This window comes from Oncorhynchus keta, chromosome 12 (genome assembly GCF_023373465.1).
Source record: "Oncorhynchus keta strain PuntledgeMale-10-30-2019 chromosome 12, Oket_V2, whole genome shotgun sequence".
In the NCBI taxonomy this organism is placed as follows: Eukaryota; Metazoa; Chordata; class Actinopteri; order Salmoniformes; family Salmonidae; genus Oncorhynchus; species Oncorhynchus keta.
This window is the reverse complement of record NC_068432.1, coordinates 38,259,682-38,287,618: the sequence shown is the minus strand read 5'-3', so window position 1 is coordinate 38,287,618 and position 27,937 is coordinate 38,259,682. Positions and strand designations below refer to the sequence as shown.

At 42.9% G+C, this 27,937-nt stretch overlaps 2 protein-coding genes across 5 annotated transcripts; one reads left to right on the top strand and one right to left on the bottom strand.

Annotated features, from left to right (window-relative positions):
- The first annotated feature begins 14,711 nt into the window (after positions 1–14,711).
- Positions 14,712–16,184, top strand: LOC118391462 (uncharacterized). Of its 3 annotated transcripts, none has more exons than XM_052458188.1 (2): positions 14,712–14,889; positions 15,067–16,184. In XM_052458188.1, the coding sequence occupies exons 1-2, from the start codon at positions 14,830–14,832 to the stop codon at positions 15,667–15,669; spliced, it is 663 nt and encodes a 220-aa protein (XP_052314148.1). In that variant the 5' UTR covers positions 14,712–14,829; the 3' UTR covers positions 15,670–16,184. The 3 variants fall into 3 exon arrangements, with proteins under 3 accessions (XP_052314148.1, XP_052314147.1, XP_052314146.1); XM_052458187.1 differs by having other exon boundaries at positions 15,034–16,184; XM_052458186.1 differs by having other exon boundaries at positions 15,001–16,184.
- A 597-nt stretch (positions 16,185–16,781) lies between these two features.
- LOC118391461 (dentin sialophosphoprotein-like) lies at positions 16,782–21,721 on the bottom strand. 2 transcript variants are annotated; one of them, XM_035782886.2, is made up of 7 exons: positions 21,590–21,721; positions 18,933–19,046; positions 18,764–18,826; positions 18,570–18,623; positions 18,278–18,433; positions 17,704–18,015; positions 16,782–17,582 (listed from the first exon to the last, which is right to left on the bottom strand). In XM_035782886.2, the coding sequence occupies exons 2-7, from the start codon at positions 19,029–19,031 to the stop codon at positions 17,112–17,114; spliced, it is 1,155 nt and encodes a 384-aa protein (XP_035638779.1). In that variant the 5' UTR covers positions 19,032–19,046; positions 21,590–21,721; the 3' UTR covers positions 16,782–17,111. The 2 variants fall into 2 exon arrangements, with proteins under 2 accessions (XP_035638779.1, XP_035638780.1); XM_035782887.2 differs by lacking the exon at positions 18,278–18,433 and having other exon boundaries at positions 21,590–21,713.
- Positions 21,722–27,937: the final 6,216 nt, after the last annotated feature.

Genomic DNA, 27,937 nt, shown 5'->3' with positions numbered 1-27,937 from the left:
TTTAAAGACCCTTGCGCCCTTCGGTCTCAACGTAGACTTTGATCTGAAGCCATTCTTGTGATTATTGTGACTTTGCCATTGTAATTGTTTGTAAACTTGTGTAGTCAAATTAATCTATGATCATATGCTATCCATTTGTTGTTTGTATGCTGTTCTTTGTATGACATTTTAATATTTGATTATTAACCAATGATATTAGGCCACTCTTGGCCATGATTACAGACACCTGTGTCTTTTGACACTATATAAACGAGTCATCCCACAGTGTTTGTGATTATACCCTGATGAAGACAGCTTGGCTGTCGAAACGTTGGTATTACATTTATTTTTGCATCTGAGGTCCTAGAGTGTGCGGCTCTCTTTTATTTTCAAGTTTCTATTCCGTTAGCCAGCACCTCGTCTGAATAGGTGTGCGTTTCTTTTTCTTCTAAATCTTAACACTACAACATTCAATAACATTCTAGACAATTTTATGGCAACTGTTTGGGGAAGGCCCTTTCCTGTTCCAGCATGACAATGCCCCCGTGCACAAAGCGAATTCCATACAAAAACGTTTTGTCGAGATTGGTGTGGAAGAACTTGACTGCACTGCACAGAGCCCTGACATCAACTCCATCGAACATCTTTAGTATGAATTGGAACACCAACTACGTGCCAAGCCTAATCGCCCAAAATCAGTGCCCAACCTTAATAATGCTCTTGTAGCTGAATGGAAGCAACTCCCCTCAACAATGTTCCAACATCTAGTGGAAAGCCTTCACAGAAGAGTGGAGGCTGTTATCATACAGTTGAAACTAAGTATCATAGCAAAACTGTGTTTACTTTTTAGGTAAGATAACAATTTGGATTAGTTCTCCCATGGTTCAACCACAAGTTAGGCAATGTTTTAGAAACTATGTAATTACATGGTTTAGGTTGTAGGAACTGATCACTCCTCTATTTTGTCTGTGTGTGTGAGTGAGATAAATACTCAAGATGGGATCATCCTTGAGGAAAAAGTGTTCTCCAGCCACCATATGCTACACAGGGCTGTTGAAGGTAGTAAGCAAATGGGGTCTGAATATTGCCGAGGTCGTGTCACAATGGCATCGCTTAACAAATGGAGATTCACCCTCAGTGTTGTTAAATTCAAATGAGTCAGAGAACAGTTGGAGAAAATAGGGAAAGGCAAGAACAATTATATACGCTGGGATCATTTTAGAAATTGGGAAGTTGAAGCAGAGACAAGGACAGAGAGCGAGAGGAAACGTGCAGAGAAGGGTGCAGAGGCAATGATGAAAGCGGAAGAAAAGAAAGGCAAAGCAAGTAGAAACAGACGTAAAGAAGAACTACATCAACATCATTCACCACCCTATGCTCCCCCACCTCAACAACAGCTACCACCTCCACAACTGTGGGGGCAGACGGTAGAGAATCTGATGAACACTAAGAAGAAAGTTCCCGAGTAAAATACAGACACCTCTGGGCTGCCCCCTACCGAGACCCTAAGCCTCCCAAACGACTGGTCACCGAAATGACCTGTGGACTTTATCCAGACTTACCAACCCCTCCACCTCACAGGAGAAACGCCTGAACCGTCTCTTCTAAAGGCACATATCGGCCACACAATGCACCGTACCCCCTGTGTAAGGAGGCGGATGCAGGAATTGGCAAAATACTGACCTCTCTGCTGAACAGGGGGGGTTGTTGTCACCTGTACACCATCACCTTGCAACACATCAATTTTACCTGTTAGAAAATAATCTAGTGAATGCAGAACGGTACAAGACCTTAGAGCTGTTAACGATACAGTGTACACCAGGGCTCCAGTTGTGCCCAACCCAGACACCATCCTTTCTTCTGTACGGACAGATTCAAATTGGCTTACAATTGTTGATTTGGCTAATGCGTTTTTTAGCATTCCTGTGTACCCAGATTCTCAGTATTGGTTTGTGTTTTTCTTTCAAAGACAAGATTATGCTGAAAAGCCCGACAATTTTTGCAGATGAATTGGGTGCCAATTTGCTGTCATTTGTCCCCCCTAAATGGAATACACTTGTTCAGTATGTTGATGACTTCCTTCTTTTGCTCTCCTGACAGAGAATCATGTGAAATTGATACTGTTGCACTGCTAAATATTCTAGCTGATAACGGCCACAAGGCCTCTAAAAACAAATTGCAATATGTTCAACAGACTGTTAAATATTTGGGACACGTTATCACACCAGGGGGCAGAAGCTTGGCTACAGACAGGGTTAAAGTTATTTTACAAGTTCCCAAACCAAACCCCAAAGAACAGATGTTGTCACTGCTAGGAATGGCTGGCTATTGTAGAGTTTTGTTAATTGATTACGCTGAAGTTGTCCAACCTCTCTTTGATCTCATTCATTTGAAACCCATGGCAACGGGGGATCAGACTGAGTGGACTAAAGATGATGAAGAAGCGCTAATTCGGGTGAAACAGGCACTCTCGTGGTCGCCTTGTTTGGGGTTACCTGATCACTCCAAACCTTTCCATTTGTTCATTTCAGAAAATAAAGGATTTATGTCATCAGTACTGACACAAACTGTGGGTGGTAAAATGAGACATGTTGGTTCCTACTGGAAATGGCTCTATACTGTTGCGCGTGCACTGCTCCCTTGCCTCCGCTATGTGGCGGCTGCAATGGAGGCAGTATTGACCTGTGCTGACATTGTAGATATGTGGCCCTTAAAGAACTGCTTGGGGCAGTACTCCTACCTTCCACACTTGCTATTTGTAAATGTGCAGCTCATACTAAACACTCTGATGCATTTCCCTTGTTACCCCTATTTCCTTTAATGCTGTCTCTCTGCTACAACAAGGGGCTGAGCAAGCAGAAAAGAGATATTGGCAACCAGCATGCATGTGTAACCCCTTTGATGGTGTCTGGAAGGACCCAACGAGCCTCCCTGTACTCCCTCAAGTGGCTTTTCCCAACCTTGAAAAATTGTCAAAAGGGGGGATGTGTATATACAGTTGAAGTCGGAAGTTTACATACACTTAGGTTAAAACTTGTTTTTCAACCACTACACAAATTTCTTGTTAACAAAATATCGTTTTGGCAAGTTGGTTAGGAGATCTACTTTGTGCATGACACAATTCATTTTTCCAACAATTGTTTACAGACAGATTATTTCACTTGTAACTCACTGTATCACAATTCCAGTGGGTCAGAAGTGTACATACACTAAGTTGACTGTGTCTTTAAACAGCTTGGAAAATTCCAGGAAATGATTTCATGGCTTTAGAAGCTTTTGATAGGCTAATTGACATAATTTGAGTCAATAGGAGGTGTACCTGTGGATGTATTTCAAGGCCTTCCTTCAAACTCAGTGTCTCTTTGCTTGAAATCATGGAAAAATCAAAAGAAATCAGCCAAGACCTCGGGAAAAAAAAGTCTGGTTCATCCTTGGGAGCAATTTCCAAACGCCTGAAGTTACAACGTTCATCTGTACACACAATAGTACGCAAGTATAAACACCTTGGGACCACGCAACCGTCATACCACTCGGGAAGGAGATGCGTTCTGTCTCCTAGAGATAAAATACTTTGGTGCGAAAAGTGCAAATCAATCCCAGAACGACAGCAAAGGACCTTGTGAAGATGCTGGAGGAAAAAGGTACAAAAGTATCTATATCCACAGTAAAGAGTCCTATATTGACATAACCTGAAAGGCCTCTCACCAAAGAAGAAGCCACTGCTCCAAAATCGCCATAAAAAAGCCAGACCACGGTTTGTAACTGCACATGGGGACAAAAATGGTACTTTTTGGAGAAATGTCCTCTGGTTTGATGAAACAAAAATAGAACTGTTTGGCCATAATGATCATCATTATGTTTGGAGGAAAAAGGGGGATGCTTGCAAGCTGAAGAACACCATCCCAACCGTGACGCACAGGGGTTGGCAGCATCATGTTGTGGGGGTGCTTTGCTGTAGGAGGGACTGATGCACTTCCCAAAATAGATGGCATCATGAGGGATGAAAATTATGTGGATATATCGAAGCAACATCTCAAGACATCAGTCAGGAAGTTAAAGCTTGGTCGCAAATGGGTCTTCCAAATGGACAACAACCCCAAGCATACTCCCAAAGTTGTGGCAAAATGGCTTAAGGCCAACAAAGTCAAGGTATTGGAGTGGCCTTCACAAAGCTCTGACCTCAATCTCATAGAAAATCTGTGGGAAGAACTGAAAAAGTGTGTGCGAGCAAGGAGGCCTACAAACCTGACTCAGTTACACCATCTCTGTCAGGAGGAATGGGCCAAAATTCACCCAATTTATTGTGGGAAGCTTGTGGAAGGCTCCCCTTTACATTTGTCCCAAGTTAAACAATTTAAAGGCAATGCTACCAAATACTAATTGAATGTAAACTTCTGACCCACTGGGAATGTGATGAAAGAAATGAAAGCTGAAATAAATCATTCTCTCTACTATTATTCTGACATTTCACATTCTTAAAATAAAGTGGTGATCCTAGCTGACCTAAAACAGGGAATTTTTACTTGGATTAAATGTCAGGAATTGTGAAAAACTGAGTTTAAATGTATTTGGCTAAGGTGTATGTAAACTTCCGACTTCAACTGTATGTTAATAGATATTGACATACATTTGGGTTTACAAATTTTGCAGACATTTTCTGTAAGCAATATTTCATTGTATAATATTGGAAGACCTGCACCCATGCCTATTTCAGCTCACCACACACCTGAGATGCCTTTCAGTCACTTGATGATGGATTTTATTGAACTCTCTCCCTGCCAGGGTAAGTACTTACAGGAAGGCAGATGAAGATGGACAACGCGCCAGTGAAGCAGGCCCAGTTTACCTTGACCGGTGGGGACGACCAGATGGTAAAGTATATGATAGAGCTAAACAAGGTGCCGAGCTACCCTGCCCAAGCCAAAGGGAGGACAGCTGCATAACATCTCCCTTGTCGACTGGATCGTGGTTAAGGATCTGAGATGAAAGCACTGGCACCAACCTCGGTGGAGGAGACCATACCAAGTGCTGCTGACTGCGGTCAGGATCGCTGAAAGGGACAACTGGATCCACGGATCCCACTGTCTGAAGGTGGGCAACCCTGAGGACGATCAGATTTGAGGTGATGGCGCAAATCACACTTTTCATACTGGGTCTGCTGCTGCTCTATTCAAAAGGACAGATTGGTGTCAGAAGTGCGATGGTATGGTTGAGTGGTAATGACCATTTTTACAATTCACCAGCTCACCCACATGACCCTACTTTGTATGAACTTTGAACTCTTATTCACTAAAGAAGTGATACCTCCTCGCCGTTGCGTTAGCAACCGCAGCTGTAAACGTGGGCTAAGAAAGGATGGACAAAGGATCTGTTCTAACAAACTACACGATACTACCAAGTAGCCAGTTCACCACCAGAGACACTCTTCAAAGGACAAGGAAGATCTCTGTTGGGCAACATGGCCAGCATCTACGACCAACCTACCGAAGCGCAGCTCAGAGTAAATATATATTGCATTCTCCTTTTTCAAATGGGCAGTAATTTAGAATGCATAAGACACTGTATTTACGATAGCATAGCTTCTCCCTTTGTTCCTCAGTCTTCCCGCTCTTTCACTCAAACCCAACCCCCTTTCCTTTGTGTAACCAGCTGTCATGTTGGCTCCGTCCATCAGGGACGTTTTCTGTATGACATAATATCCATTCTGTGTTTATGTAATTCCGTGTAATTATTTAAGTTCTTTAAGTTAAGAACACATTCTTATTTTCAATGACGGCCTAGGAACAGTGGGTTAACTGCCTAATCATGAGAAGACACTGGAAGTTAGAACTGTATATGATGTATGAAGGGTTGAAGGTTTTAAACTCAGTCTCACAACGGATGAGACTTACATGGTAGAATTTGTGGAGTACAGGATATTATGCCTTGAGAAGCTTGCTGCATTTAAAACTAATTAAATTATTGTTAAGGAATTAACAACAGGGAGGAGTGTAATGGGACATTGTAATTGTATGTGTCCACATAATTGTGAATGTGACTAACCTTGTGAAATTGTGTGAAACTGTCCTATTATCTCCTATTCTTGGGAGTATCATCCTGTGGTGCAAACCAGCCTGCACCTGCGTCCAATGTTTGGTAACAGAATGACGGCACAAACAGCACAAACCACTTTATTCAGTGTAAATTACACCTTTTGAAGGCTCAGATGGCGCCAACAGAGATGTTTGCCTTGCTTCGAGTCCATAGGAAACTATGCTGTATTTTTTTTTTATGTATTATTTCTTACTTTGTTAGCCCAGAAAATCTTAAGTGTTATTACATACAGCCGTGAAGAACTATTAGATAAAAGAGCGACGTCAACCTACCAGCAATACAACTTTCCTGAAGCAGATTCTTTGTTCGGACCACCACCCAGGACATTGAATCTAATCCCAGAGGCTGACCCAAAACAACGTCGCCGCAGAAGAGGTAGTCGGAGCGGCCTTAAGTCAGACTTTAAAGGCATGCGCACCAATCACAGCTTCCGAGTATATTACTCGCCAATGTCCAGTCTCTAGACAACAATGTGAATGAAATTTGGGCAAGGGTTGCCTTCCAGAGAGACAGCAGAGATTCTCTGTTTCATGGAAACATGGCTCACTCGGGATATGTTGTCGGTAAAGCCACCGGGTTTCTTCATGCGTCGTGCCGACAGAAATAAACATCTCTCTGGGAAGAAGGACAGGAGTGTATGCTTCATGATTAATGACTATCATAACATACTGGACCTCAATTCTTTCTGTTCACATGACCTAGAAATCTTTACAATCAAATGCCGTCCATATTATCTCCCAAGAGTATTCTCGTCAGTTATCGTCACAGCTGTGTATATCCCCCCTCAAACAGATACCACGACGGCCATCAAGGAACTTCCCTGGATTCTATGTAAACTGGAAACCATATATCCTGAGGCTGCATTTATTGTAGCTGGGGATTTTAACAAAGCAAATTTGAGAGCAAGGCTACCTAAATTCTATCAACGTATCAATTGCAGCACTCGCGCGGACAATACACTGGACCACTACTACTCTAACTTCCGCAATCCTGCCGTCCTATAGGCAGAAACTCAAACAGAATGTACCCATGACTAGAACTATTAAACACTGATCTGACCAATCGGAATCCACGCTTCAAGATTGTTTTGATCACGCTGACTGGGAAATGGAAATGGGCAGGCTTAGAGAGTAATGTCAATCTATACGCTGACTCGGTTTGTTCTGTCTTTTTGTTCTGTAGTAAGGCCCTCAAGGCAATAACCCTGAATCTCTGAGTTTTGTATTCTCCAAATATATAGAAGAAGAGTAATCAGTGAAATAAAATGTGTATGAAATTCAAATCTATCTGCCTCATTTCAGTGTATGATTTTGTTATGCTGTGCATCTCTGTGTTACTGTGTTTTATCGTGTGTAACAAGAACGTCTAGTCACTGAGCATCAATATTACACTGTTTGTTTACCTGAGGGTTATCAAAATACCATACTGTGAACCACCCTGGATTCAACAGTCAGGTTGGGAAAGAGTGAACTTGTTAGTCAATTTGTCTGACAAAATAAAATTGCTCAACCAACCATGATTCTTCATTAGATTAGTTCGATATTTTACCGTTCACCCTTTAAAGGCCCAACGCAGTCATGACATGATTTTCCTGTGTTTTATATACATTTCCACATTATATGGTTGGAATAAAACTGTGAAATTGTAAAAATGATAAATTAAATGTTGGTCTAAGAGCTCCCACTGGGCACGCACTGGTTGAATCGTTGTTTCAACTTAATTTTTTGTCAACCTAATTGTGAAGTGGAATCTAGGTGGAAAACACATTTGGATTTGCAAAAAATCATCAAACAGTACTGTTTCCAGCATTGTAAACACTGAAATTAGGGTAAAACTTCAATATAAATACAATGACGTAACCTGACTAACAGGTTGTTACATCAATCTAATTTCACCATAATGATCAGAACTACACTACCGTTCAAAAGTTTGGGATCACTTAGAAATGTCCTTGTTTTTTGAAAGAAAAGCACATTTTTTTGCCCATTAAAATAACATCAAATTGATCAGAAATACAGTGTAGACATTGTTAATGTTGTAAATGACCAGCTGGAAACAAAATATTTTTTAATGGAATATTTACATAGGCCTACAGTGGCCCATTATCAGCAACCATCACTCCTGTGTTCCAATAACACAATGTGTTAGCTAATCCAAGTTTATCATTTTAAAAGGCTAACTGATCATTAGAAAACCTGTTTGCAATTATGTTAGCACTGGAGGCTTCATTAAATAGTACCTGCAAAACACGGAAAATGAACACAATTGCATTTTATTGATGGCAATTTGAATGCACAGAGATATCGTGACGAGATCCTTAGGACCATTGTTGTGCCATTCATCCACCCCCAACACCTCATGTTTCAGCAGGATAATACATGGCCCATGTCGCAAGGATCTGTACACAATTCCTGGAAGTTGAAAAAGTCCCAGTTCTCCCATTGCTTGCATACTCACCAGACGTCACCCATTGAGCATGTTTGGGATGCTATGGATCGACGTGTACGACAGCGCGTTCCAGTTCCCACCAATATTCAGCAACTTCACACAGCCATTGAAGAGGAGCCGGCCGGCCTCCCGGGTGGCGCAGTGGTTAAGGGCGCTGTACTGCAGTGCCAGCTGTGCCATCAGAGTCCCTGGGGTCGCACCCAGGCTCTGTCGTAACCCGCCGCGACCGGGAGGTCTGTGGGGCGACGCACAATTGGCCTAGCGTGTACCCTCCGACACATTGGTGTGGCTGGCTTCCGGGTTGGATGAGCGCTGTGTTAAGAAGCAGTACGGCTGGTTGGGTTGTGTATCGGAGGACGCATGACTTCCAACCTTCGTCTCTCCCGAGCCCGTACGGGAGTTGTAGCGATGAGACAAGATAGTAGCTACTACAACAATTGGATACCATGAAATTGGGGAGAAAAAAGGGCTAAAATCGAGTCGGACAATATTCCACAGGCCACAATCAACAGCCTGATTAACACTATGGGAAGGAGATGTGTCGCTGCATGAGGCAAATGGTGGTCACACCAGATACAGACTGGTTTTCTGATCCACATTTGCCCCTTTTGTTTAAGGTATCTGTCACCAACAGATGCATATCTGTATGGCCAGTCATGTGAAATCCATAGACGAGGGACTAATGAATTGATTTCAATTGATTGATCTCCTAATCTCAACTGTAACTCAGTGAAATGTTTCAAATTGTTGCATGTTACGTTTTATATTTTTGTTCAGTGTATAGTCAACTGTAACAAACATTAGGAACACCTGCTCTTTCCATGACATAGACTGACCAGCTGAATCCAGGTGAAAGCTATAATCCTTTATTAATGTCACCTGTTAAATCCACTTCAATCGGTGTAGATGAAGGGGAGGAGTCAGGTTAAATAAGGATTTTTAAGCCTTGAGAAAATTGAGACATGGAATGTGTATGTGTGCCATGGGCAAGTGTTGTTGTGGAAATTCTTACACAGGGACACTCGAAGTCAATCTTAAATGAATCATTGGATATCCTGTCTAGGACTGGGGTTCCGCTAGCAAATACAAATGAACAGAAATCTCATAAATCAAATTTCTCAAACATACAAGAATTAGGCACCATTTTAAAGATACAATTCTCGTTAATCCAGCCACAGTGTCTGATTTCAAAAATGCTTTACAGCGAAAGCTCCACAAACGATTATGTTAGGTCACCACCAACTCACAGAAAAACCCAGCCATTTTTCCAGCCAAAGAGAGGAGTCACAAAAAGCACAAATAGAGATAAAATAAGTATAGAATCAATCTTTAGGATGTTTATATCATAAATGTTCAATAATGCTCCAACCGGAGAATTCCATTGTCTGTAGAAAAGCAATGGAAAGAGAGATACCTCTCATGTGAAATTTGTGTGACTGAGAACGAGGCCACTGCCAGACCCCTTAGTCAAACAGCTCTCATCCGGCCCCCCTTCACAGGAGAAGCCTGAAACAACATTCTAAAGACGGTTGACATCGAGTGGAAGCCTTAGGAAGTGCAAAATAACCCATATCCCACTATGAATTCAATAGGGGCTGAGTTCAAAAACTACAAACTTCAGATTTCCCACTTCCTGTTTTGATTTTTTTCTCAGGTTTTTGCATGCCATATGAGTTATGTTATACTCACAGACATCATTCAAACAGTTTTAGAAACTTCAGAATGTTTTCTATCCAATACTAACAATAATATGCATATATTAGCATCTGGGACTGAGTAGGAGTTCATAGGAGTAGGCAGTTCACTCTGGGCACGCTATTCATCCAAAAGTGAAAATGCTGCCCCCTATCCCAAAGAAGTTATTGTCAGCGCACTGGAGAGGTTCCAACCAACTCAATGCAGTATAGTACACATGCTAATCAGGAGCTCTGCCTGGGCAGTCCCAGCAGTTGTCTTATATATGGTTATACACAGACAAGTTCTATTTGCATGATTTAGCATAATTCATTAATCATTACCGTTTTGTTTCATTCATGTGACAGACCAATACTGGTTCATAACATGTGACAGACCAATATCTCACGAGGCTTGTTCTCTCAAAGCTGAAACATTGAAACTGAGATATCTTTCGTTTGTTTTCAAAACAATGTCTGGGCGTACTGCCAAATTGCAGCTACTGATAGTGAGAATTTGTACAGTCAGCCACTTGCATGAACACAGACATCGGTTTATAGAACATCGCATGAATAGAACACAGAAAATAGTTATAAGAAAAGCAGAAACATTAAAATTCCATTACAGTGCCTTTGAACGGGGTATGGTAGTAGGTGGCAGATGCACTGGTTTGAGTGTCAAGAACTGGGTTTTTCACGCTCAACAGTTTCCTGTGTGTATCAATAATGGTCTACCACCCAAAGGACATCCAGCCAATTGACACAACTGTGAGAAGCACTGGAGTCAACATGGTCCAGTATCTCTGTGGAGAGTCTATGCCCTGACCAGTTGAGGCTGTTCGGAGGACAAAAGGGGTTGCAACTCAATATTAATAAGGTATATTGGGTGGATGTTGAACTCAATAGGGTATATTGGGTGGATGTTGAACTCAATAGGGTATATTGGGTGGATGTTGAACTCAATAGGGTATATTGGGTGGATGTTGAATTGTATATTTGATTAGACATGTTGTTTGACCTTGTTTCAATGTTGATAGTAAAATGGTATGTTTGAATATACGTCGTTGTTTCAATGTCGTCCCATCAGCCTAAATGAAGAGGTATATTGAAATAAAATGTGAAGCCACAGTCCATTGATTCCTGCCTGAACAGTGACTCCTACTGGTATATGAGGTGTAATGCACTTCAGTGAAAACTAGTCTACCATCTTGCTCCCGGTTTCCCAAAAGCTTCTTACATCTAAGTTAACAACCTGGTAGTCAGGTTAAGTCATTCTATTTAAACCCTAATTTCAGTGTTTACAGAGCTGGTTTAAATGAGATGAAAACAGTACTGGTTGATGACTTTTAGCTAATCCAAATGTATTTTCCACATAAATCACAATAGGTAGACAAATGATGTTGAAACAATATTGATTCAACCAGTGTATGCCCAGTGGCTGTCAGCCTGTTTTGGTGGACCATTGGCCTTCATCATGCGCTAAATTAGTTCATATTTATAGCAACTATGACTGGACATAATCGACCATTAGCCATTCAGTCATCAGTCTCAATATAGTTTTTTTTAAATGGTTGACATTATACTGACAAGGCATGTCTACGCTTGTAGAATCACAAAACATGTGCTTGTTCTAACAGGGAATTCCCATTATAAAGGTGCGCACACTATACCTACCTCAGCGGCACCAGCATGCCCCCTTTCGTCATCATTCAACAAGCTTGGGTCCGGGGAGAAACTCTCCTAAACGCTGATGATTGGTTCAGTGAAACACAGGGGTAGTGTCCCAGGAGATGTACAGTATACACTTTGTTGTGCTGATATTGTATTTGTCTGTATCTCGTTTATTCTAACTGTTACTTGATACTCAGCTGTTTGTGTTGTGTTGTAAGATCACCACGGCAACACCACTGACTTTATATGTTCCGGATATAAAGGACTATGTAATCAGTGAAATAAAATAAGTATGGTATCGAAATATATTAGCCTCATTAAAATGAATGATTTTGTTATGCTATACATTTGTGTATGTGTGTCTGTATCATAATCTAAAACCACCAAGCATCAACAGCATTACCCTGTGGCCTAATATTGTGTTGATCTTAATGTCTTCAAGTACCTCAGTGTACATATCACTAAGGAATTAACGTTCCACACACACCTGTACACAGCCATGTTATTTTTAATCATTATTGTTATTCACTGTGTATTTATTTCTTGTTTCATTATTTCTATTTTATATTTATCTTTAACTCTGCATTGTAGGATTTCATTTGATTTCACGAGGCAAGTCAGTTAAGAACAAATTCTTATTTGCAATGACGGCCTACACTGGCTAAACCCAGACAACGCTGGGCCAATTGTGCACCGCCCTATGGGACTACCAATGACGGCCGGTTGTGATACAGCCTGGAATCAAACCAGGGTGTCTGTAGTGACACCTCAAGCACTGAGATGCAGTGCCTTAGACCGCTGCACCACTCTGGAGCCCAAAGTAAGCATTTGACTCTTAGTCTACACCTGCTGTTTATGAAACATGTGACAAAGAAAATTTGATTTGATTTGAACATGCCAGTAGTTGTTTGTTCTGATTTCATTATTGATTAGATTTAAACCCACAGACCAAATAAAAACAAGGCAACAGTAAACATGGCGTCCCCCTCGATGCAGCAGCCCCCTTGGGCCAATAAGTGTAATTTTGTAAAGGCATGGTTGCTATGGCAAGATGCATCATTCAGTCATGTTTCCTCAAAATCGGGCTAGTGCTGTCTGAGATATTTGTGTGACTAAAGGCTCTGCATGGTCAGTCTGACGTCTACAATGCCCGTGCAGCATTTACGGTGATACGGCCTTTGCAGAAGTCAGGGCATTCATGCTTCTTGCGCTTTATGGAGCAGCGTAGAGCTGTTGAGCAGAGCGTTGAAGGACGTTGTCAAGGAAGTGAGTTAGCTTTTATACAGGACCTCCTGCCCCTACCTACAGTCAACCAATCATGCCAATGCGGAACTATATAGAGCCCTCCGCATTGTTACTAAATATGGGAGGTGCACGGCGATGCAGTACGGAGCTCAGTCTGGCCTCTGCATTCCTCTGGATGCTCCGCAATTGTGTCACATTGTCACGCCTTGGTCTTAGTATTTTGTGTTTTCTTTCTTTATTTGGTCAGGCCAGGGTGTGACATGGGTTATTGTGGTGTGTTTTTTTGTCTTGGGGTTTTGTGGGGTGACTAATTAGTCTATGGCTGCCTGAGGCGGTTCTCAATCAGAGTCAGGTGATTTATCGTTGTCTCTGATTTGGAACCATATTTAGGCAGCCATATTCTGTGAGTGTTTTTGTGGGTGATTGTTCCTGTCTCTGTGTAGTTGTTCACCAGACAGGCTGTATAGGTTTTCTCGTTCCGTTTGTTGTTTTGTAATATTATAAGTTATTTTATGTCTCGTTCACTCTCATTAAAGAACATGAGTAACCACCACGCTGCATTTTGGTCCGATCCTTATTCTACCTCTTCGTCAGAGGAGGAGATAGAAGAACGCCGTTACACACATCCTCCATATGGCGCCTCCGACCACATTTTCAGATCAAGCATAAATTGGCTTTAATTTGGCTTTAATGTAGGAACGAACAGATGGAGACAGATCCACAGTCCCCTCTACGATTTCATCGTGGGGGACAACAAAATGGAGGAGAATATTGTGGTATGCTTACTACATTACTATACTGAGTATCACATTGGATGCAACAGTCAGGCTGGGCAAGATTAAACTTGTTAGACAATTAGAGAAATTAGAGACAATCTTTCAAAATCTAATTGCTCAACCATCCATGATTCAAAATGACATGAGTGAGGTTTAACTTGTAGTGAATTAAAAGATACAGGACAGCTACCTAACTTCCTCCTTTGGTTGCAATACAAATTATGATCATGTTGCCATTTTCAGGATATGTTTTTCTTCCAGAAACTATGAGTGTACTTATTTGACCATTAGTCATTCAGTCATTAGTCTCTATCAGCAACAGTTTCATTGAATTATAGTTGACAGGAAATGACAAGGCATGTCTACACGTCTATTCCATTATGTTGGCTAATCGTTGATTAATCTTGTGTCTTAAATAATTATATGCTCTAGTTTGAGCTAGTTCAGAATCTGCAGACTGGAACCTGACTAAACCAATAGTTGAAACAAGGTTAAATGAAACCCCCCCGGGCCATTAGTATTGTTTTAGCAAAGATTATTTCCTGCCAGTGACAGACATGTAGCAGCGTTTTCCTTTTTCAGTTTTTGTTTCAATACAATGGACCTCTTCAACATAGGGGGGTGTCTAGATGATTCATTGTTTTGTTTACACTGGAATTATTTAAGTTTTCCTCAGAGAGGAATATTTTCAGTGATGAAATGACAGACATGTGTTACACACAGTCAGAAAGCCTATCCTATCAGGCCCAGTAATCCTCCTGCAACATTCCTAGGATTAGATAACTGCCCAGCCCTTGGTTCATTTACTGGCACCCTCTATATTAGCACCAGCCCTGGATGTCTGTCTATGGTCTCCTCCACAGTAGGCTCAGACAGAACAGGAGCTGTAATCAGAGAGAAATCTTTGATTTTGTTTATTTTTTCCATCAGAAATAAAAAAAGAGATGGAGCTACTGAGGCCTGCACTTCTTATTGTCTTTATCTCAACAGCAATCGCAAAACCAGTAAGTGGATGAACATTTTATATATTTTATATATATTTTGCCATAATTAGTAGCAGTAATGGCTATCGTTACAGTATTTTCAGGTGATGATGTGCTTTGTTCACTCCACAGTTCAACAGGCCTGGACACCACAATGTTCCACAGTTCAACAGGCCTGGACACCACAATGTTCCACAGTTCAACAGGCCTGGACACCACAATGTTCCACAGTTCAACAGGCCTGGACACCACAATGTTCCACAGTTCAACAGGCCTGGACACCACAATGTTCCACAGTTCAACAGGCCTGGACACCACAATGTTCCACAGTTCAACAGGCCTGGACACCACAATGTTCCACAGTTCAACAGGCCTGGACACCACAATGTTCCACAGTTCAACAGGCCTGGACACCACAATGTTCCACAGTTCAACAGGCCTGGACACCACAATGTTCCACAGTTCAACAGGCCTGGACACCACAATGTTCCACAGTTCAACAGGCCTGGACACCACAATGTTCCACAGTTCAACAGGCCTGGACACCACAATGTTCCACGAATCCACGAGTCCTCAGAATCTGATGAATCAAGATTGACACCAGGACCAACTGCTCCAACCACAGTGAACCCTCCCACTCCTGCCATGTCAACTATCCCACCAGTGACAGAAATGTCCACGAATGGGCCAATTGTCGGTGAAATGACACCGTCACCAGGGAACGTTACTGCACGTGTCACTGAGGACATTACAACTCCCACTCCAGCAACTCCCCCTTCACCAACTAGAGGAGACAACTAATAATGAGAGAATTCATGAGAATGCTTTATTATAATTATTCAAGAGTTTATAAATCATTGCTTTTTTAGGTCATCATTTTTTGTATGGGCTGTTTACAGTACCTGCATTATATGAAATATCTTTCTTGACATTTTATTTGTGTTTTTTATGCAGCAGCATTTATAGGTAATGTTATCGATAGCTTCATAATAAGGCCCTGTAATCTTTACTAGTTCAACATATGGTGATAGTTACAGGTGTTTGGATGTCTGTGAACTAGGTGATCATAATCTGCTGGGTGTGATATAAACAATTGTGAATGTTTGATTGTTTCATTGCTATTGCTGTGTTATGCTTCAGTATGTCTCTTTACACACAGTATGTAGTGACTTGCTCTTTGGAGTTTTAGGCTGGTTATTTGTAAAGTACATTGAGACAACTGCTGATTTACAAAGGGCTTAATAACATACATTTGATTGATTGATTGATTGATATTTGTTGTGAACTTGTGTACTCAATAAAGAGATAGAAAAATACTTAAATTGAGAAAAGATGTCTCTTAACTGATTATATTTTTGATTACTGTTATCAAGTTTTAGTTATGGGTATGATCAGTCATAATAGATTATTAGTGTATTAGTGTACTGTATGCTTGGAAAAGAGTATGAGTGTTCACTGAGATCGAGTGTGTCATTAACAGTGGGATTTTGACAGTGATTTCATCCATTCCTACAGCGGTGTCTTGTGGTTATTTGCTGCACTACACCACCAAGGGATTATGGCACAGCTTGAGTTATGTGTGAACTCCAGCTTCCTCCTGACAGAGACAACACCTCATCAGACAATTGAGTAAGGAATGTTACGTTGAGAAAAACAACCTATGAACAACTTCATTTGAAGGTACAAAATGTATTTTTTTCCAGTACTATTTTACATCCAGCATGTTTACTGTGACAGGGCCTTTGTTCATATTTGAGCTCATAACGACACTGAATGATGGTTTGTGATGGATTGTGATTTCTCTGGTGAACACCACTGTGAATCCCCCTGGAGTCTCTACATGCTACGCACAGAGCTCAATGGCTCAGCAGACACAACAACGTATACACGTGAAATAACAGACCCACTATGAGTTTTATGGAAAAAAAGAATGCATGTATTTAGTACTGATACAACGTTATACATTATTACAGTAAAAATGGGACAAACAACATGTAGTGTAAATAATTGTGCAATTGAACAAAATTGACTGTTCTATATGTCATGATGAGATAGCTAGTATGAATCTTCTCATGTATTATTGTTGTACTGTATCAGACCCTAAGGGCCCTGAGTTGTGCTTATATGTTTTCTGTTATTCTCTCCGATCTGACCTCTCCTCCTAAGGCAGGGTCATAGAGCACCTTCCAGGTCCTGGTAGCATTCTTCACTGTCGACAGCAGCAGGATGAGAGAGACAGGCCTTTACTTGGCAGTGATGACGACTGGAGCATCGGTAGTGATGGTAGCCACTGTGGCTGCCTCCTCAGCCGAGTCGCTGTCACTGTCATGGCTCTCGTTGCTCTCTGCTGAGTCGCTGTCACTGTCATGGCTCTCGTTACTCTCTGCTGAGTCGCTGTCTGCTGCCCCAGGCCTGGTTGTAGCTTCCTCACTACTGTTGCTGCTGTCAGTCTCATTACTGGCGCTGGTACTGGTGCTCTCGCTAGTACCATCGCTGCTAGCGCTACTGGTGCGCTCACTGGTGGCATCACTCTCCAGGCTCTTGGCCTTCTGGCTCTCTGTGCTCTCAGAGGGGGTCCTGTCCTGGCTGGCTACGTCGACATGCGCCTTGCGCATGCTGGACTCCTCGGCTTTCCCGCTGGAGGCGTCCAGAACCTGGCTCTCCACGTCAGGGGTGCTGGTGTCCTCCTCCATCAAATCATGCACCTGCAGGGCCTGGAGGGGGAGAGAGAGGCGGTGGAAGGATGTTTAGACCAACTTCCAAAACTAAATGGAAGAAAATAATGCCTATGAGTTTGAAATGGAGAATTCTAACACAGAGGAGAAACAAATTTACCTTGAACACTGTCATCGTCTTCTCAATCTCGTTTCCGAGCCCGGTGTCGTAGACGGACAACTTTTTGCCAGCATACATGCCCTCATCCATCTTTCCATAGGATTTGTAAGGAGAGGGTCCCTTCTCAATGTTGTTAGTATCTACATAGATGATAGACTTCTTGTAGTCGCTGGGGTAAGCCATGCTGTCTCCACGTCCGTCATCGTAAATGGGGGCCTCAGTGGTAGCCATTGTGGGCTCTACGGTGGGCTCAGCTGTTGCAGGGACAGCGGTGGTGTCTGCCTCCTCTGACTCACTGGACTCGTCTGTGTCCTGAAAACACACCACAACACCTTTAGTTTTACATAACCTCTTATAAGATATAAAGTTCAAATAAGAGCTTGGTGAAACGCTCCTGTCTGTCAACATGAGCTAGATGTCTTCATTGAACTACAAGCTATAGTCTCAATGTGTCTCTGTGTGGCCCTGTAAACTTATTGGAGCCATAACTACATATGCATCTATAAATAAAAAAGTGACTCAATATATCCTACATATAAGCCGTCAGTAGTTTTATACATAGTGCACTACTCACATCGCTGTCTGCGCTGTCTGCACTGTCTGTGCTGTCTGCGCTGTCTGCACTGTCTGTGCTGTCTGCACTGTCTGTGCTGTCTGTGCTGTCTGCACTGTCTGCGCTGTCTGCACTGTCTGCGCTGTCCAATGTTGGGTCTGAAGTTGGATCAGCTCCCTGGAGAATAGAAAAACAGGATCAATCAATGTATCAATTAACATCACTCAAAAGCACAGATATGGTTGTCTCTATCAGGGGTAAGATTTATTTAGCATCTTATGCTTCATTATGCTACAACATAATTATGTTTTACCTCAGTTTCATCTTTGTCGGAGCTCTCGTCTGATGTTGTAGCGGTATCTACATTCTTAAAGAAAACCTCAGCATTAAAAAGAGTCCAATAAAAATGGACATATTAATGTAGTTTCCCTACAGGGCAAATGTATACATTTCAATGCCAACACAACGACAGATGATAAAGGAATGTTTGCTGAAAGAGGCTCTTACCTGTACAGGGGCCACCTCAGTAAGTTCTGCTGGGGCTATCCCAAGCACAGGAGCTGGTTTCACCTGACAACATGAACAGGAATTTAAGTTGATACCAATGTACACATCTGTCTCTCTCTCTGACTTTTTCAATATATACTGTATGTTCTCATATAAAAGGAACACTCACCAGTTCTTCTGAGCTCTCTGAACTGTTGCCGGGCGAGCGTATCGCTGGGCGACCGAGGACCGTTGCAAAGAGCAGGACGAAAACAATTGCAGCCTTCATTGTGACAAGGTGTATCTAAAAAAATTATAATCATGAAAGAAGAAAGAATCATGAAAGCCACCAAAATGATGAGAACTGAAAATACAAACTCTGTTGAAAGCTGGACACTGTGTAAGCTACATTGAACACCTTTTTAAAAAAAATGTGATACATTATTTTTTAAATTTGTAAAGTATTTTAGTCTGTAATGTATTTTTTGTTATGTGTCTGACCCCAGGAAGACTAGCTGTCGCCATTGGCGTCGAGTAATGGGTATCCTAATAAAAACATCAATTACAGCAGATATGCCCGGATGGGAGGCAATTAGACTGATTTTACATGAAAAGTGCCTGTGAAGTCCTGCCTTGTAATGTTTAAACCCTTAAAGCCTGGATTACTATACAGGGAGAACACCAACCATGGGCCCTTATGAGTCTCTGCCATAGCTAAGTGGAAGGACTCTGTTGGAAGTGCACTCCTTTTAACGTCCCTAACCGTTGGCAGACAAAATGGGCTTCCCTCCCAACTAATGACATCCAGCCTAGCCTACAATGAGACAGCCTATAGGGAGGAGGTCAAAGACCTGGCAGTGTGGTGCCAGGACAACAACCGCTCCCTCATCGTGATCAAGACAAAGGATATTATTGTGGACTACAGGAAAAGGAGGACCGAGCACACCCCCATTCTCATCGACTGGGCTGTAGTGGAACAGGTTGAGAGCTTCAAGTTCCTTGGTGTCCACATCACCAACAAACTATGATGGTTCAAACACACTAAGACAGTCGTGAAGAGGGCACGACAAAACCTCTTCCCCCTCAGGAGAATAGGTTCTACGGTTCAAAAGGTTCTACAGCTGCACCATCGAGAGCATGGTTGCATCACTGCCTGGTATGGCAACTGCTCGGCCTCCTACCACAAGGCACAACAGAGGGTAGTGCATATGGCCAGTACATCACTGGGACCAAGCTTCCTGCCATCCAGGACCTCTATACCAGGTGGTGTCAGAGGAAGGCCCTAAAAATGGAGCGCCAAGTCGAGGTCTAAAAGGCTTCTTAACTGCTTCTACCCCCAAAACATAAGACTCCTGAACAGGTAATCAAAGGGCTACCCAGACCCCTCTTTAACACGTTTGTCCTTCTGTAGCTCAGTTGGTAGAGCATGGCGCTTGTAACGCCAGGGTAGTGGGTTCAATCCCCGGGACCACCCATACGTAGAATGTATGCACACATGACTGTAAGTCGCTTTGGATAAAAGCGTCTGCTAAATGGCATATATTATTATTATTATTATTAACACTGTTGCTACTCTCTGTTTATTATCTATGCATAGTCATTTTAACTCCACCTACATGTACATATTACCTAAATTACTTCGACTAACCGGTGCCCCCGCACACTGACTCTATACCAGTACCCCCTATATATAGCCTTGCTTGTTATTTTACTGCAGCTGTTTAATTATTTGTTACTTTTATGTTCTATTTTTTACTTAACACTTTAAAAAAATCTTAACTTCATAAAGCATTGTTAGTTTAGGGCTTGTTAGTAAGCATTTCACTGTAAGGTCTACACCTGTTTTATTCGCCACAAGGAACAAATAACATTTGACTTGATTCTTTTTTTTTTAATGCATGATCGTCTCCCTTGTTTTCCAGCTCAACTACTCTCAGCTAGAACAACATTACATCAAGTATAACTCTGAGCAGGCAGTATTTTAGCTATACCTATAATGATCTCTGCATAGTGTATAATTCCCCAAGTTAAAAGTGGAAGTTTGGAAGACCACAGTTGGTCCAGGGAGGCAGGGAACATGATGAACGTCCCTCAGCTTTATTTTGAAAGCTAACTCTACTTTTTTAATTAGATCCTTGGGTACTAGAATAGAAATCTGTTCTAGAATAAATCTGTTCCAGAATAAATCTGTTCTAGAATAAATGTGTTCGAGAATAGAAATCTGAAGTGTGACGGAGGCGAGAGAAACAACGTGGGATGTTGAGAGGATGTTGAGTGTAGATGAGATCTGACTTCAGAAGTAACTAATCCAGCCTGTCAGTTTTGCTGTTATTATTATTTCTCCTCACAGCAGCCCTTTAAAGGCTGTGGCTTTGTCTTGGAACAGACTGTACGAGTCAGTTAGCTGAGAACAAATTAGCTGTGGATTTGTGAGCTGAGGCCACAGCTTCCTCTTCCTGCTGTCATGCTCACATTCATCACTCCAACACTATAAAACCTAGTTTATGATTTATTTCACTCTATCAGGTTCAAGCAAAGGCACATACATATCTGGTGTATAGAGAGAATGTGTAATAACACAAACAAATTGTTACACCAGACTAGTGAGCTCTATTTCTTTTTCATTATTATTACTAACCAGAATATTGCTTGTATTCTGTTGTACATAAAAAAGTGCAACACATTGAAGCATTGACTGTGTAGGATGATAGATTATAAGTGCTGAAGAGTGTCTCCCAGATTTCTTAAAATTGTGAAAATAATTGATATTTGAGTTACACAAAATATAGGAGAGGATTATAGAAAGTAAGCACCAACATCTATACAAGTAAAAGCCATTTTATTTACCTTGACTTGTTCTTCAGAGAATCCACAGGATAACTCTAGAGTAGTTAGTCAGGAGGATGAAAGCTGCTCACTATTCTCTTGGATGCCAAAGGAGGAACAGCACAGTTCAGTTTGGATGTGAATGGATGCTGCTGAAGGGAGGCTGCTGGTTGGCTTATAAACCCGGCTGCCTCCAGCTCCAGCCAATAGCAGCAGGGCTAGATGTGTCTTGTGATGTTTACCACGTCTGGCCCACCTCTCCTCTCCCACTCTTCCTGTGGTTTTTGTGGCCACTCAATGCAAACATTCACCAATTGACATGACAGGAAGAAAAAAAGGAGGAAAAAATCCCTCATATCCTGTATTGTTAGAAATAAACCGTGGACACGAGCCCTGTGAAATTGAGATACATGACAGTACTTACAGTCATTTGATAGAAAACACAAAATTAAGACATTTTGGCTTTATTACTGATGAAGAATTGTGTAGCAGATGAACCATGATTGAAGTACCAAAACAAACTGTTGGTTTGTAAGGTAATCCTCCTTCCATAATCACTAAGCCAAAGTTAAAGAAGAGCCAAGGTTAAGGAGGAGATGAATGTGTTTATTTGTTATTTTATTTGGATCCCCATTAGCTGTTGTTATTGCCCTCGTGAAAAGTACTACTGAATTACTACACAAAACCTGTTTGTGCAGTAGTGACTATCTAGAGGCACGTAGGAATTGTGCAGTGAATGTGTAGTTAGTTTATGCACTACTCAAGATACACAAGTAGGGTTTTGTAGTATTCCGTAAGAAAACAGTAGTGTTTCCAGTAATAATCAGGTAGAGATTTTTACTACAGTACTTAATGTTGGTAGCAAGTAAATAGTCAAAACACTACAGCTTTACTACACAGGCTTTTCAATAGTAATCAGTTAGAGATTTTACTACTTGATTGACTAGTAAGGATAGAGGGAACAATGAATTGAGCTAAATACAGACAAGTCCTTGATGAGAACCTGCTTCAGAATGCAAACAACCTTAGACTTGGGGTGAAGATTTACGTTATAACAGGACATTGACCCCAAGCATACAGCTAAAGCAATGCTGGAATGTCTTCAGAACAAGAATGTGAGTGGGCCAGCCTTGAGTGGCCCAGCCAAAGCCCAGACTTGAATCCCATTGAAAATCTGTGGAAGATTTTGGTTCACCGCCACTCACCATCTAATTTAACAGAGTTTAAGAAAATCTGCACAGAGTAAGAATATCCCCAAATCCAGATGTGCAAAGCTGATACAGACATACCCAAGCTGTAATCGCTTAAGGTGCCTCTACAAAATATTGACCCAGGGGTGTGAATACTTATGTAAATTAGATATTTCTGTATTTAATTTTCAATAAATTTGCTTAAATGTAGAAAAACATGTTTTCACTTTGTCATTATTTGGGTATTGTGTGTAGATTGGCGAGAGAAAAAAAATCAATTTCATCCATTTTGAATTCAGGCTGTAACACAAAAAAAATGTAATAAGTCAAGGGGTAAGAATACTTTCTGAAGGCTCTGTATATTGTATGGAGAGTACAAGGAGATGCACTGTATATTGTATGGAGAGTACAAGGAGATAGAGTCATCCTTTTGCGGAGGAGAACTTCCAGACACCAATGTATTCTCTGAATTCTAGAACATACTTTTCCTAAAAGTTGGAAGGCATTGAAATAAACAACCCATTAAAGTAGTAGGTATGAAATTAAGGTAGCGTCCCTGATTGGTTTCTTTGTCAAACTATCTGTCCTCCTTGCAGAACGAAGAGAGTGAGGAAATACATGCATTTTCATACAGAGCTAAAACAACGGAGGGGAACACAGAACAGAGACAGACGTGGAGAAAACAATCACAGACAGCACCAGTAGCTAGTTCAAATGTTTGTCGCAAATGTGGGAAATCCCCTTTCCACAGATGGAAAGATTGCCCTGCAAAGGATGTGGAATGCAGGAAATGTCACAGGAGAGGAACTTTTCAGCTGTCTGTCGATTAAAGCAAATGCATGAGGTTTCAGAGGAGGTACAGCAGGACAGCAACTTGCTGGGAGAAGAAGTAAAGGGAAACAATACTGGCTGGCAATCAGACATTAAACTCAATGGGGAGGTTGTGTCATTTAAACTAGACACTGGGGCAGCAGTGACAGCTATCCCAACTAGGCTGTATAGCTATAGCAGAGATGGCCCTTTGCTCTCTACAAACAAAACACTGTACGGGCCCAGTAATAACATTTTACCAGTGGTAGGGCACTTGGTGATTAAACTGGAGAGTAAAGACAAAAGTGCCATCCAGCCTGTCTTTGTCATTGACTCTCTGGCCAGACCGTTGCTGGGGCTGCCAGCAATTGAAGCATTGCAAGTCATTGAGAGAGTGAGCGAACTGGAGGACCCAGGTGAGGTTTTCAAAAATACATTCCCAAAAGTGTTTTCTGGTCTAGGAAGGATAGAAGGTGACTACAAAATCCGCCTGAAAGAGGATGCTGTCCCCTATGACCTTACTACCCCCCGCCGGGTGCCTGTCCCTTTATTGGCCAGTGTAAAGGAAGAGTTGGGGAGGATGGAAGAAATTGTGTCTAAAATAGAGAGTCCCACAGACTGGTGTGCAGGGATGGTTGTGGTCCCAAAAGCCAATGGGGAAATAAGGATCTGTGTGGACATGACTAACTTGAATGAGGCACTCTGCAGAGAGAGACACATCTTACCATCAGTGGAGCAGTTACTGGCTCAGTTGGATGGCTCACAAGTCTTCACAAAGCTGGATGCCCGCTCAGGTTTCTGGCAGATACCGCTGTCATCAGAGAGTAGGGCACTCACAATGTTTATAACACCGTTTGGCTGTTACTGTTGTAATGTTTTGCCATTTGGTATCGCTTCCGGTCCTGAGCATTTACAAAGACGCATGTCCCAGCTGTTGGAGGGGCTGAGTGGCGTCATAGTCCACGCGGACGATGTGCTCGTGTGCGGAAGGGACAGAGCAGAACATGATGTAAGGCTCACAGCAGTTCTGACCCGACTCCAGGAGACTGGCCTGACACTCAATGAAAAATGCACTTTTGCACAGTCAGAGGTCTTGTTCTTGGGACACAAAATCAGTGCAGCTGGAATAGAGCCGGATCCAGAGATGATCAGCGCCATCACAGATATGCCCAGACCCCAGAATGTGGCTGAAGTCAGGACCTTCTTAGGCATGGCCACATTGGTGGGTAAGTTCCTCCCACAGTTGTCAGATACAACCAAACCTCAGAGACTTACAAGCCAAAGAGAATGACTGGTCATGGGGTCACATGCAACAGGGTGCGTTTGACAAAATCAAAGGAGATCTGGCCTCGCAGAGAGTGCTGGCCCAGTACCGTCCCCACGCTAAGACAAAAGTATCAGCAGATGCATCATCCTTTGGGCTAGGGGTGATCCTCACACAGATGCATCATCCTTTGGGCTAGGGACGGTCCTCACACAGATGCATCATCCTTTGGGCTAGGGGCGGTCCTCACACAGATGCATCATCCTTTGGGCTAGGGGCGGTCCTCACACAGATGCATCATCCTTTGGGCTAGGGGCGGTCCTCACACAGATGCATCATCCTTTGGGCTAGGGGCGGTCCTCACACAGATGCATCATCCTTTGGGCTAGGGGCGGACCTCACACAGATGCATCATCCTTTGGGCTAGGGGCGGTCCTCACACAGATGCATCATCCTTTGGGCTAGGGGCGGTCCTCACACAGATGCATCATCCTTTGGGCTAGGGGCGGTCCTCACACAGATGCATCATCCTTTGGGCTAGGGGCGGACCTCACACAGATGCATCATCCTTTGGGCTAGGGGCGGTCCTCACACAGATGCATCATCCTTTGGGCGAGGGGCGGTCCTCACACAGATGCATCATCCTTTGGGCTAGGGGCGGTCCTCACACAGATGCATCATCCTTTGGGCTAGGGGCAGTCCTCACACAGATCCATCATCCTTTGGGCTAGGGGCGGTCCTCACACAGATGCATCATCCTTTGGGCTAGGGGCGGTCCTCACACAGATGCATCATCCTTTGGGCTAGGGGCGGTCCTCACACAGATGCATCATCCTTTGGGCTAGGGGTGATCCTCACACAGATGCATCATCCTTTGGGCTAGGGGCGGTCCTCACACAGATGCATCATCCTTTGGGCTAGGGGCGGTCCTTACACAGATGCATCATCCTTTGGGCTAGGGGCGGTCCTCACACAGATGCATCATCCTTTGGGCTAGGGGCGGTCCTCACACAGATGCATCATTCTTTGGGCTAGGGGCGGTCCTTACACAGATGCATCATCCTTTGGGCTAGGGGCGGTCCTCACACAGATGCAGGACAACATGGAGTGGCGTCCAATAGCATACATCTCGCGAAGTTTATCCGACACAGAGCAAAGATATGCTCAAGTGGAGAAGGAGGCGTTGGCTATCCCATGGGCATGTGAAAGGCTCAGCCAATAGCTTATTGGCCTGCAGTCTACAGCAGAGACTGACCACAAACCACTGTTGGCTCTGTTAGGGACAAAAGCACTGGACGACTTGCCTCCCAGAGTTCTGTGCTTCCGCCTCAGATTGCTGAGGTTCACCTACAAGATGATGTATGTGCCAGGGAAGGAACTGATCACAGCAGATGCACTCTCCAGGGCCCCAATTAAACGTGAATTATCAGAGGAGGAGCAATGTCTAGAGGGTGAGGTACAGGTGTCCATTAATGCAATAAGGGACAGTCTACCTGCATCTCAGACCAAACTGCAGCAGATTGCAGAGGAGCAACAACAAGACCACATCTGCCAACAAGGGATGGCCCAGGCAGGAGGAACTGCCTCAGCTGCTGAAACCCTATTGGGTGCACCAAAGTGACTTCCACTGTAATGCAGACCTTCTCATGAAAGGACAACGGATAGTTATCCCAAAGACTCTACAACCAGAAATGCTAGACAGAGTGCATGATGGACACATGGGGATAACCAAATGCAGACTGAGGGCTCAACAGTCAGTGTGGTGGCTTGGTCTGAGTACTCAGATTGCCAAGTTGGTGGCCCAGTGTGAGGTCTCTACAAAATGTCAACCTTGTCATCCGGAGCCAATGATGGCAACTGAGCTGCCAAAACGGCCAAGGCAAAAGGTTGGGGCGGATATGTTCTATTGGAAAAATGACACTTATCTGCTAGTGGTAGATTACTACTCAAGATACATTGAAATAGTAAAGACACCCATAACCACATCAGCTGGTGTTATCAATGGATTAAAGTCAGGCAAGGGGTTGCTGAGGTCCTGGTTACAGATAACGCTCCCCAGTTCTCGATCTCCTTTTCTGCTTTTGCCGCAGAATATGACTTCATACATGTGACCAGTAGCCCCTACCATTTACAGAGTAATGGTGAGGCAGAGAGAGCTGTGAAAACAGTCAAGGGACTGTTGAAAAAGAACAAGGATCCATACAGGGCTCTGTTAGCTTACAGAGTTACATCACTGCATCATGGGCCGTCGCCTGCCGAGCTCCTGATGGGCAGGAGGCTGCGTTCCCCATTGCCTGTCTCGCCGGCTCAGCTTAAACCCCGATGGCCTAACAGAAAGGCCTTCGGTGCTAAGGAGAGGCCAGAGCTGACCGAAGGTCAATGCGTGTGGATTACAAACTCAAAGACACCAGCAATAGTGCTGAGAAAAGCGGATGCCCCACACTCCTATGTGGTGGACACAGGCTCAGAAGAGGTAGGAAGGAACAAAACACACCTCAGAGCTCTTCCAGATCTACCAGCCACACAGACTGAGGCCACAGAAAATGCACAAAAAGAGGGTGAAGGAGAGAGAATGCTCACAGAGTCACAAGCGCACCCAAAAAGGGGTGTGAAGCCACCAGAGTGGCTGAAAGACTATGTTACGTGAAGAGAAAACATACTGCTGGGGAACATACCCAGCAAAAAGAGACTGTACCTAAGTTAATGTTCATACTGTGTGATTTAATGCTTTCATACTGTTTCAGGATGGGAAGTAGCATGTTAGAGAATAATACTGGTTTCCAAATTGCATTTCAGTTATGCTTCAGTGGTTATGCATGTTGAGTTCTTGTTCATGGGAGAGGGGGAGATGTAGTAGGATGTCCCTTGGGGGTATCCGTACCTATGTAGGACATGCGAGGGTTAGGTTAATAAACAGGCTGGAGCTAGAACCTCGTTGTTGCGCGTCTTTATTTTAGATCATACTACATAACTTGTCTGGATTTCTATATTCATGTTTGACAGGTGTCTGACATAGTCACTGGAGTATGCATTGCTACATCTGCTATAGTACTTTACATGCAATCCACTATAACTTGATTTCTTAATGTATATAATAATAAAATA